Genomic DNA, 10,637 nt, shown 5'->3' on the forward strand with positions numbered 1-10,637 from the left:
TTCAGGATGATTGTCAGAGCTGAGGTACTGTTTCTGTACACAGCCCCCTCCCTCCACCTATACACTCCTAAAATTCCCCTTAAAGCTCTTGCCCCCTGATCAACAGCTGGGAGATGACTTTTGGACGTGCCATATGTACACATGAGCAGACGTGCAACTGGAAGTATTCAGGTATCTACACACACACACACACACACACACACACACACACACACACACAAAATGGAATATTACTCAGCCATCAAAAAGGATAAAGTTCTGCCATTTGCAGCAACATGGATGGACTCAGAGGGTATTATGCTTAGTGTGGGATTCCCAGGTGGCTCAGTGGGTAAAGTATCCACCCACAGTGCAGGAGACATGGGTTTGATCCCTGGATCAGGAAGATCCCCTGGAAGAAGGCATGGCAACCCTCTCCAGTATTCTTGCCTGGAGAATCCCGTGGATAGAGGAGCTTGGTGTGCTACAATCCATAGGGACACAAAGAATAGGACATGGCTGAAGCACCTGAGCAGGTACACAGGCACATGCTTAGTGAAGTAACTCAGATAGAGATACAAATAGTTGTATGTCATGTTAGTGTATGTTATCACTTGTGTGTGGAATCTAAAAACAATTTTTAAAGGAATGCACGTAACCAAATGGATACAGATTCACGGACAGGACAAACTAGTGGTTACCGGTGGAGAGAGGCGAGAGAAGAAGGGCAATATAAGGGCAAGAGATTAAGAGATACAAACTAATATGTATATAGTAGATTAGCAACAAGGATATATTTTACAGTACACGGAAATATATCCATTATTTTGTAATAACTTTAAATGGAGTATAATCTACAAAAATATTGAACCACTATGCTATACACCTGGAGCTAACATAATATTATAAGTCAACTACATTTCAATTTTTAAGAACCCTGCTGGGGACTTCCCTGGTGGTCCAATGGTTAAGACTCTGTGCTCCCAATGCAGGGAGCATGGGTTTTTATCCCCGGTCAGGAACTAAGATCTAGGTCAGTGCAGCCAAAAAAAAAAAAAGGAGGAAAAAATATCTGCCAAAAACCCACATGTGTTTCACATCATATTTACTTCTAACAGAAGGCAAGTGCTCTAGACTGAAAGAGAAAATTCCTTGTATACTTAGCCTCATTTTAATCCCCAGTTTTCAAGGTCAGATAGACACAAGGAAAGCTTTAAAGATACCTAGACAGAGTGGAGACAGTGTGCACACATGAATATATATAAGCATGCAAATGACCACGCCATATGTACACACGTACAGATGTGCAATTGGGGGTATTCAGAAGTGTGAGTGTGCAAGTGTGTGTGTGGGTCTGGGTAGGTGAGCTGATGTGTGGATGAGTGTGAATGTGTTTCTGAGTGTTCCTTTGCCGGGGGTCTCCAGGTGGAAGGGGAACTGCTTCTGGGTTAGGTCAAGGTGACATCTGGCCTCAGTCCCAGATGTGGGAGTGGACTTCCAGTGGTTAGCCCTATTGCCTCATATCCATTCTTCTCCAAAGGGCCTTGGAGAAGTAGAACTTCTCTGGGTGGAGCTAAGGGGGGGGGACTAGGGCAGAGGGAAGGTAGGTGTGGGGACCTAGGGATCTTGCCCCCAAAGGTGGGGTGCCATAGTATCTCCCATGAGAGCAAGAAATGGGAGGACGAGGTTCATCCAGGTGGACACACATACACACACACGGAGAGCTTCCTGTAAAGTTCCTGACTATCCTATTTTCAAAATTATTTTTATTGAATATAATTGACCCATGACTTTGTGTAAGTTTACGGTGTACGATATGTTGACTTGATACATTTTTCGATTGCAATATGACGATCCCCATGGAACTCAGGTCTCCTGCATTGCAGGCAGAATCTTTGTCATCTGATCTACCAACAGGGCGTTAGTTAACACCTCTACCACAAATTGCTGACCATCTTGTTTCTGGGTCTGTGTGAATCTCTTCTTGTCCCTCCTGAGATCTCTGGTCTCCTAAGACTCTTTTTTTTTTTTTTTTAAGCTGTGACTGTTCTTTTTTTAAAACAAGATCTTCTTTTTAAAACATGTTCTTTTTGGCTGCACTGGGTCTTTGTTGCTGTGCATGTTCTCTGATTGGTGAGTGGCGGCTGCTCTCCAGTTGCGGTGGGAGAGCTTCTCATAGCGGCCGCTTCTCTTGTGGGCTCCAGTAGTTGTGGCTCCTGGGCTCTAGAGCACAGGCTCAATAGTTGTGGTGCAGGGGCTTAACTGCCAGATCTTCCCGGATCAGGGATCCAACCTGTGTCTCCTGCATTGGCAGGTGGATGCCTAAGACTCCTGTTGAGCCGGGGTTGGGGTGAGGATGCCCCAAGGGTGGGGGGTTCCTGGATCCCTGAAAGCAGGAAGCCTACATTTTCCTTCCTCTCCTCTACCTCAACGCAGAGATTTCCTCATCTCCCCAGACACTTTCCTGTGGGTGGGGCTGTATGAAGACAAATTTGCTGCCGGGGACCATAGAGACTGAGGAAATATACATAAACCAGGTCAAGATGCAGCCGGTAGCCTTCAAAGACAAGAGACGGGGATCCTCAGGCAATAAAGAAGGTTAGGCATCTCGGGCGAGAGGGGAGAGGTTGGGATGGGAGGAGTGAGGAGCTGAAAGTGAAGGTTGGAGGGCTCCTCCCTCCCCCCAAAAAATGTGTGTGTGTGTGTAACCCAAAGGCTCACACGCACTAAGATGAAGATCAGAGTTCCCTACTCCTTATCTTTGCCCCGAGAAATCTGTTGTGTGGAGGATTCAGTAAACCAAGATGTCTGAGCTCCCTCTCCCATACTCACCCCTGCCCCAGATCTCCGGGCAGGTTTCCTCAAGCCTCTAAATGACTTGCCCACAGCTGCAGATGACCCTAACTATGAGAACATCACTTTTACCTTCAAAAACCAGAACCGGCCAAAAGGCAGTCATTCACCACCCAAGAATAAGGGTAAGCAGCCGCCCCCTGCCCCCCAACCCCTATCACACAGCCCTGGGAGAGATCTGAGGGAGGGCACTGCAGGGACAAAGGACAGTGTGTGAAGGTCAGGGTCAATGGTGTGGGGGTGTGTTGGTGTCGAGGCTTTGTGTGATAGTGGTGGGGGGGTAGCTGTGTAGGTGATGATGAAGAGGATGATGTGACTGTGTTGGTGGAGGTGTTGGTGAAGGTCTGGGTGTCAGTGATGCTGGTGGATTGGGACGGGATCATCTAGACAGAGCTGATGAAAGTATTGATGAGGTCCTGATGACCTGTTGACAGGGACAGTGCTGGCAAGGACAAGTATTGATGCTGGTGATGGGATCATAAGAGGGCATCATGGGGACAGTGCTAGGGACAACTGCTAGTGCTGCCGGCTGGGGTGCATGCTAGTGGCAGGGTGTTCGATGGCACAGCTGCTGATGGTATTGAGAACAGTAGGTACAGGTGAAGAGCTGTCTGTGGGGTGGTAGAGTCAGTGCCGATGGGCTGAGCAGCGGTGTTGGGCCCTGGAGATGAGCTGTCCTACCTCTCTCCCAGTGCCAGCCGAGCCCAGGCCACCCTTGGACACTGCCCAGGGACACCACTGGTTGCCTAAAGCCATGATGAGTCTGAACACCTTCTTGACTCTGTCCTGCATGGTCCTCTTAGCTGTGGTCCTGGTGAAGAGTGAGTGGGGTGTTTCTTTCAGTTGGTGGAGGAAGGGGCTGGGGGCAGTGTGGAGGGGTCCCCAGAAGCTGGGGAGGGCCAGTGCTGCTCCCGACTGCAGGACTCGGGTGATTCTAACGTTTTTCTAAGGTTTTCTTGCCCCCTGCCCCACACATCCTGAACAGATTCCGAGATGTCCAGGGAGCTGGTGGTCTTGAAAGAGGAGCTCTGGAACGGTGAGGGGAAGAGTTGGGTCGGGGTTGGGGGAGTAGGGGGAGCGAAGGTGACTCTGACAACTCCAATCCACACCCTTAGTCTCCACTTCGGTGCAAGAGTACCAGGAAGAGCAGAAGACTCAATGGGGCAACGTGAAACAGAGTGTCATGGCAGCCAAGAAAAGCATTGACACAGTCATGACGAGAATCCAGGAAGGGAACCCGAAACGGACGCAGCTGGCCACAGGTGCCCTGGCAGACCTCCCTGGGGCAAATATACCTCTGTGCCCAGTACTGGGTTGGGTGCTGGGGAATCTGGGGAGGGGACAGCAGGGGTCCTGCCCTCCCTGAGCACAAGGTTTGGAGGGGTGATGGATGTCACCCCCCCACAAACACACCCCGAGTCACTCAGGGAGTATGTATATGCTGCTGGGAACTCCAAGTACTTTGGGATTGTGTGGCATCTTTTTCGGGTTGGGGGTCGGGCAGGGAAAAGGCTTCCAATAAAGCTAATAGTGTCCCATCTCAGCTTTTTCCTGTCTCTCCACCACTCCAGTCCCAAATATAGATGAAGTCAAGAAAACATTACAGGAAATCCTCAGTACACTGAAGACGTCAAAACCAAGTAAGCTGGGGCCAGGGGCAGCAAATGAGGGGGGTCCCCCGAATTTGGCTCCAGGTTCTTTTCCAAGAATGGGATCTGTCTGATCTCTGGGCTCCATCCTTCACCCCCGCCCCTACTCTGCAGGTCCCACACCTCAGTGAGTGAGAAAATCTCACAGCCCTGGCTGCACCGTGGAGGAAAGACAGCACTTCTTCCATGAAGAAGGAACATGGGGACCCACGCTGGTCTGAAGCTGCCCTTCATCCCACATGTAGAAAATCACATGTCTTGAGAATGAGTGTTGTGGAATTGCATGTGTGCATGTGCGTGCGTGTGTCAGCGTAAGCTCTTCAAGGAGGGTGGGTATTTCAATGTGTCGCACAGGAAGGTGTTATAGGTGAATGTTGATGGTGAGTGTGGTGTGCTTCCGGGTCACTGTTCACAGGCACACACGTGTGGGCTGTGGCATGGCGTGAGTGTAATTCGTGTCACTGTGTGCGGCTGTGGGGACCACAAAGGCATGTCACTCTAGGTGTGGGTGTCGGTGGCACGTGTCGCAGGCACCCATTTCACCGTCAGCGTAAACACACGCATGTGTCCTGCTGAATGTTGTGTGATGCAGGTGTGAGGGGGTGGGGTGCATGGGAAGGTATCACTGTAATTGTGGATGAGTGTCCTGTCACGCTATGCCGGCGTGAACAGGTGCGTGTCAACACGAGTGTGCCTGATTGCGCCGCCGAGGGTTCAGAGCAGTCCCTGCATGTGTCCATTTGTTTCTGCACTCACGTTTTGTGATTCACCATGATAAAGCCCAAAGGGAGACCACATGGCTTTCCCGTCTGTTTGGTGCGGCTGGGGGGGCTTTGGGACCTGGTGGGGGAGGGTGCATAAGTGTGCAGACTTGGAGAATGGGAAAGGTCATGTGGGGAACACGTGGGCCTGATGCCAGGAGCCCTGGGGGGCAGGAGGGGGTGTGAGAACCAATGCACCCAGTGGATCCCTGTGTGTCCATGAACCTGTACCCAGGGGTGACTGAATCCCTGTGCCCCTAAATGTTTGTGGACTGAGAGGTGCAATGCTCTTGGACCAAAACAGAAATGAAGGTTTTCTTCTGATAACAAGGAAAATATAGGGAAAAATGAACAGACTAGAAAAGTAGCATAAACGGGTCTGAAAGAGTTAATTAATCCTAGTTTTATTTTAAATGTTACTAATCTGTAGTGTCTGTAACTCTGTCCTTCACAAGGCTAACCTCTAACACTCTCTGAATCTGTGAATTACACCCAGCACCTAACACTCTGTGAATTACATCCTGTTCCTGTTGTTTTACACTCCCGTGTAGCAAATCACCGCTTGCAGCATTCTGCATTTCAGAAAGCAGGTCGCGGGTCAATAACCCGGAGAGCAATGGACCCAATTATTGGGTTGCCTGACACTGTGTACTTAGTCGCTCAGTCATGTCCGACTCTTTGCGACCCCATGGACCGTAGCCCTCTAGGCTCCTCTGTCCATGAGGATTCTCCAGGCAAGAATACTGGAGTGGGTTAACGTGCCCTCCTCCAGGGGAACCTTCCCAACCCAGAGATTGAACCCAGGTCTCCCGCATTGCAGGCGGATTCTTTACCTTCTGAGCCACCTGACACTAGCTCTGACTGTTTTGAAATAATGCAGGAAGAAGAAAAACGCAAGACCTTCACCATTTTGATCCTTGCCACCAACCCGCACCCCCGGACTTGAAGCCCCACCTATTAGAGTTCTCCTGATTCCCCAGGGCGGGGGATGGTGTTGGAGGCTGGGGAATGGTCTTGAGGCTCCAGGCAGCTGCGTTCCCTCTTTGCCGGGCAAAAAAATAAAACTCCTCTTTCTTTTCTCCTCCAAACGTAGTCTTCGTGCTTCTGTTAGACATCGGTGCACAGAGAATCAAGATATTGACATTAATGTCTCCCTAAGTGTGCATGGCCTCACGGATATATGAGCCCCTGAGTACGGTACTGTGCTCCGGTATGTTATCTGTCCATAAAGCATGTATTCAGGAGCGCACGTCCCCTCAGAGAACTTGTGCCCATGGGCATGCACATGGACATGTTTGTCCGGAAGGTGAGCGTATGTGTGACCCAAGATGAGCAGACGCACATGTGCCTGACACAGAGACCCATGTTTACCATCAGACGTGCACTCTGAGCAGGGGATGACCCATGCCCCTGTCCCCTTGATTGTGGGCCAACCAAGGCCAGCGAGGCCCCTGCCCGTGTACCTGCGCCCTTAAGTCGGGTTCCACGGACACATGCGCCCCCCTGCGGCCGCTCTCCGGAATCGCCTCGCGCGCCCTGCCCACACGCCCGTCGCTGCGCCTGCGCACGCCCCCCCTTTTACGACGCCGTAAAGCAGCTCGGCCAAATCGGCGGCCGCAGGTTCGGGTGAGACCCCGCCCGCCGCGACCCCTCCCCGGCCCGGGCCGAGTCCATTTCCCGAACCCCTGCCCGCGGGTCTTTGGGTCCTGGGCCAAGGTCTCGGTGTTCGCAATCCCCGGTCATTCCCCACCTCGTCCCATCCGCCGGGGGTGGGGGCGCGAGGAGGGTGGGCTCCCCGGTTCCGTTGTCTGGTCCACACCCGCGCCGAGGTCACGGGATCCCGGTCGTTCCGTGGCTTAGCTTACCAACCCCGCATGTCGCGCGCTGGGCCCTCTCCATGTAGGCGGCTGCGCAGCGGGGCAGGGACGTCCTGGAGTTCCTAAAATTCCCTCCGGTCCGCTTTTCATCCTCCACATTGACCCTAGCTGGGGCCCTGTCTCAGCCTCCCCAGACCCTTCCGGCCTCTGGTCCCGTCCCTGCGTAGTGGGGGGTCGGGGCTCTCAGCTCCTCTCCTGACGGTGGGTGGGTGGGTGTGTGTGTGTTACTCCGGGCCCTTGACATCCCCCATCCGCGGCCATTCTCGTCGCAGATCCAGTGTGTTTATCTCAGCATCCCCTAGGGATTTTCTCCCCACAGCCCCACTTCCGGGTCTTTCCCGCCACTGATGGCTTCTCGCTCTGGAGTGGGAGGATCACGGCGCCCCCTCCTGGCTCCGCTAACACCCCGGGTCCGATAGTCCGCCCCCTCCGTCTTGCTTCCCACAGTGCAGCTAGTTTTCTGGAAAGCACGAGGGTGGGGAGGTGGGGCTCTCAGCGCCTTCTCTGGCTGCCCCTCCCGTCTTTTTACCAACGCGGGTCCACTCCAAGAGGCATGCTTCGTGCCTGACAAATTCGGTGTGCCCGAGGCTGCGGGTTTAGAAGGGTTGCCAGCATCCTCTCCTGGCTCGCTCCATGTGCCTTCCTTGTTCCCCAAGGCCCCAGACCCTCCTGGCCCTGAGTCTCGCCACATCCCCTTTCTTCTCTCTTCTGACTTCACCCTGGGAAGTCAGCGCTGTTGCTGCTGGAGCGTGTCCTCTCACGGCCCCTCACCCTCGTCCCCTCCCCATGCACACATCTCATTACTGGCACCGGCTTGAAGGGTTCAGGGCGATGCTTTTAATGCACAAAGATCACCTGGAACTCGGGTTGGGGTGGTTTCGAGTGCCTCCTTCCGTGTGTCTCTCCTCCCACCTCTCCTCTCTATCAGAGAATGGAAGTGTTACTTGCTCAGTCGTGTCGTGACTCTGCGACCCCATGGATGGTAGCCAGCCAGGCTCCTCTGTCCTTGGGATTCTCCAGGCAAGAATACTAGAGTGGGTTGCCATTCCTTTTTCTAGGGAATCTTCCCTCCTCAGGGATCGAGCTCAGGTCTCCCACATTGCAGGCAGAGTCTTTACCATCTGAGCCACCAGGGAAGCCCTCCACTTGCCTCCCTCCCAAGCCCTCTCCTGGACAAGGGTATAAGCCTCATAAGGGAGGTATGCTTTATACGCGGGTAGATTCTCCTTTTCTTCTCATCTCTTCCCACGTGGGAAATCAGCGATGGCATACACACGGGGGGTGGTTGGGAGGGGGTCTCCTTCCCGCCTCTGACACCCACGTTTCTTCTCCTTGCAGGGCGGCGGCATGGAGGCGCGCTTCACGCGCGGGAAGTCGGCGCTGCTGGAACGCGCGCTGGCCCGGCCACGCACCGAGGTGAGCCTGAGCGCCTTTGCCCTGCTCTTCTCCGAGCTGGTTCAGCACTGCCAGAGCCGCGTCTTCTCAGTGGCGGAGTTGCAGGCGCGCCTGGCCGCGCTGGGTCGCCAGGTGGGCGCCCGCGTCCTCGATGCGCTGGTGGCTCGCGAAAAGGGTGCCCGGCGCGAAACCAAGGTGCTGGGCGCCCTGCTCTTCGTCAAGGGCGCCGTGTGGAAGGCGCTCTTCGGCAAGGAGGCCGACAAGCTGGAGCAGGCCAACGACGACGCCCGCACCTTCTACATCATCGAGCGCGAGCCGCTCATCAACACCTACATCTCCGTGCCCAAAGAGAACAGCACGCTCAACTGTGCCAGCTTCACCGCGGGCATCGTGGAGGCGGTGCTCACACACAGCGGCTTCCCCGCCAAGGTCACGGCGCACTGGCACAAGGGCACCACGCTGATGATCAAGTTCGAGGAGGCGGTCATAGCCCGAGACCGGGCCCTGGAGGGCCGCTGATCCCCTCAAGATAAAGGATGCAGACAGCCCCCTTCCCAAGTGTGTCTTGTGTCTTGTTTGAGGGCCTCGGAGATCCCCTCAGCACCTCGACCGGGGACTTCCCTGGCAATCCAGCGGTTGGGACTCAGCACTTTCACTGCTGAGAGTGTGGTTGGGGAACTAAGGCCCTGCAAGCCACACAGGGCCCTGCCAAACAAAACAAACCCCACCATGACCCAGGGCCTTGCCTCAGACTGCTGAGGGTGGCCAGAGGCCTAATACAATGGAGAAGTGGGGTGGGGGCAGATTTGACCTAGCTTGGGGGTTGGGGGAAGTGGGGTGGGACGCCGGGGTGGGGCAGAGGGCAGAGAAACCAGGCCCAACCAAGGAGCTGCTGATTTGGCTCCAAAAGTGAAAGTCGCTCAGTCATGTCAAAGTCTTTGTAACCCCTATGGACTACACAGTCCATGGAATTCTCCAGGCCAGAATACTGGAGTGGGTAAGCTTTCCCTTCTCCAGGGGATCTTTCCAACTCAGGGATCAACCTAGGTCTCCCTCATTGCAGGCAGATTCTTTAGCAGCTGAGCCACAAGAGAAGCCCCCTGCTGGTTTGGCTGGGGTGTGGGGGGAATGCTGGTACTTTCTGGAATCACAGCTGGAGGCCATCCATCTGCAGAAGAGGTGTGGGGAGGTGGTTATTAGGGTTCGGGCAGGGGTCGGGCTGAGGGAGATTCCTTTAGACAGGGGCTGGCTTTGCCTTATGTAAAAGACCAGAGAGTGAGCAGTTGCCCCCCTACCCCCTAGCCTCTCCTGGTTACTTTGCGCCCATAGGGGTAGGCAGCAGTAGGTTGAGGAGCGGATGTAGCTGTGCATCTAGAAAACAAGCAGAAGGTAGTTGTTTGTCAACTCCCCTCCCCCCGACTGGTTTTTAGACCCTTGCTACTCCCAGTGTGGTCCTGGGCCTTGGCATCAGCATTTGAAACCAATTGGGTGTCATCTTGGGGGCTCTGAAGGACTCCGGTACCATAGTCCTTTATGTCTCAGCAAAGAACAGAATTCAGTGAGTGGGGCAGTGATAAATAAGAAATGATTGATTAGAACAAGACACTAGCAAGGCTTTACAAGCAGGTGGGTGAGAAATGCCACACCCTGAGAATTTAACTGAGCTGCAGTTTTATAATCAAAGGAAGAGTGCGGAGGGGGAGAAGACCTCCTTTGTCTTTCTTGGGTAGACGTCATGCTTCTATCATCAGCTCCTTCTCCAGGGTGGGCAGGGGAGCTTTCTTGTCCCCATGTGGTCAAGCTAGGGCCGCAAAGTATTGTTCTTCTTGTGTGCAGTGAGCTTGTCCCAGGAATCGGTAACTTAGTGAGCTCTCTGGACAGGAGGTGGGGCTCATGTCACCATTGTTTTATTGTTTTGGGTCAGTCTCGAGCCTCTGTTACATGGTTATGTTGCTACGCAAGCCTGGTTAGTTTTGTGGTTAAGCAAATCTGCTTTCTTGAGAAAGTCTCCCATATCTTTCTACTTACAATCCCCTAGCAGGATTAGCTATCTAATGACCTGCTTTGTCTGTTTGGATGCGTGCATGCTCAGTCGCTTCAGCTGTGTCTGACTCTTTGTGACC

The 10,637-nt window shown here is 53.6% G+C and overlaps 2 protein-coding genes across 7 annotated transcripts; both read left to right on the plus strand.

Annotated features, from left to right (window-relative positions):
* Positions 1 to 2,344: 2,344 nt before the first annotated feature.
* On the plus strand, positions 2,345 to 6,330 carry MCEMP1 (mast cell expressed membrane protein 1). 3 transcript variants are annotated; one of them, XM_015472035.3, is made up of 7 exons: positions 2,385 to 2,577; positions 2,823 to 2,957; positions 3,525 to 3,653; positions 3,818 to 3,868; positions 3,948 to 4,094; positions 4,404 to 4,472; positions 4,596 to 6,330. In XM_015472035.3, exons 1-7 carry the CDS (start codon positions 2,460 to 2,462, stop codon positions 4,610 to 4,612), a joined length of 666 nt encoding a protein of 221 aa, XP_015327521.1. In that variant the 5' UTR covers positions 2,385 to 2,459; the 3' UTR covers positions 4,613 to 6,330. The 3 variants fall into 3 exon arrangements, with proteins under 3 accessions (XP_015327524.1, XP_015327521.1, XP_002688880.2); XM_002688834.7 differs by having other exon boundaries at positions 2,429 to 2,577; positions 2,868 to 2,957; XM_015472038.3 differs by lacking the exon at positions 3,525 to 3,653 and having other exon boundaries at positions 2,345 to 2,577.
* Positions 6,331 to 6,830: 500 nt separating this feature from the next.
* On the plus strand, positions 6,831 to 9,068 carry TRAPPC5 (trafficking protein particle complex subunit 5). Of its 4 annotated transcripts, XM_005208721.5 has the most exons (3): positions 6,831 to 6,868; positions 8,178 to 8,318; positions 8,458 to 9,068. In XM_005208721.5, exon 3 carries the CDS (start codon positions 8,467 to 8,469, stop codon positions 9,031 to 9,033), a length of 567 nt encoding a protein of 188 aa, XP_005208778.1. In that variant the 5' UTR covers positions 6,831 to 6,868; positions 8,178 to 8,318; positions 8,458 to 8,466; the 3' UTR covers positions 9,034 to 9,068.
* Positions 9,069 to 10,637: the final 1,569 nt, after the last annotated feature.

The sequence above is a fragment of the Bos taurus genome, chromosome 7 (assembly GCF_002263795.3).
Source record: "Bos taurus isolate L1 Dominette 01449 registration number 42190680 breed Hereford chromosome 7, ARS-UCD2.0, whole genome shotgun sequence".
NCBI classification, from domain to species: Eukaryota; Metazoa; Chordata; class Mammalia; order Artiodactyla; family Bovidae; genus Bos; species Bos taurus.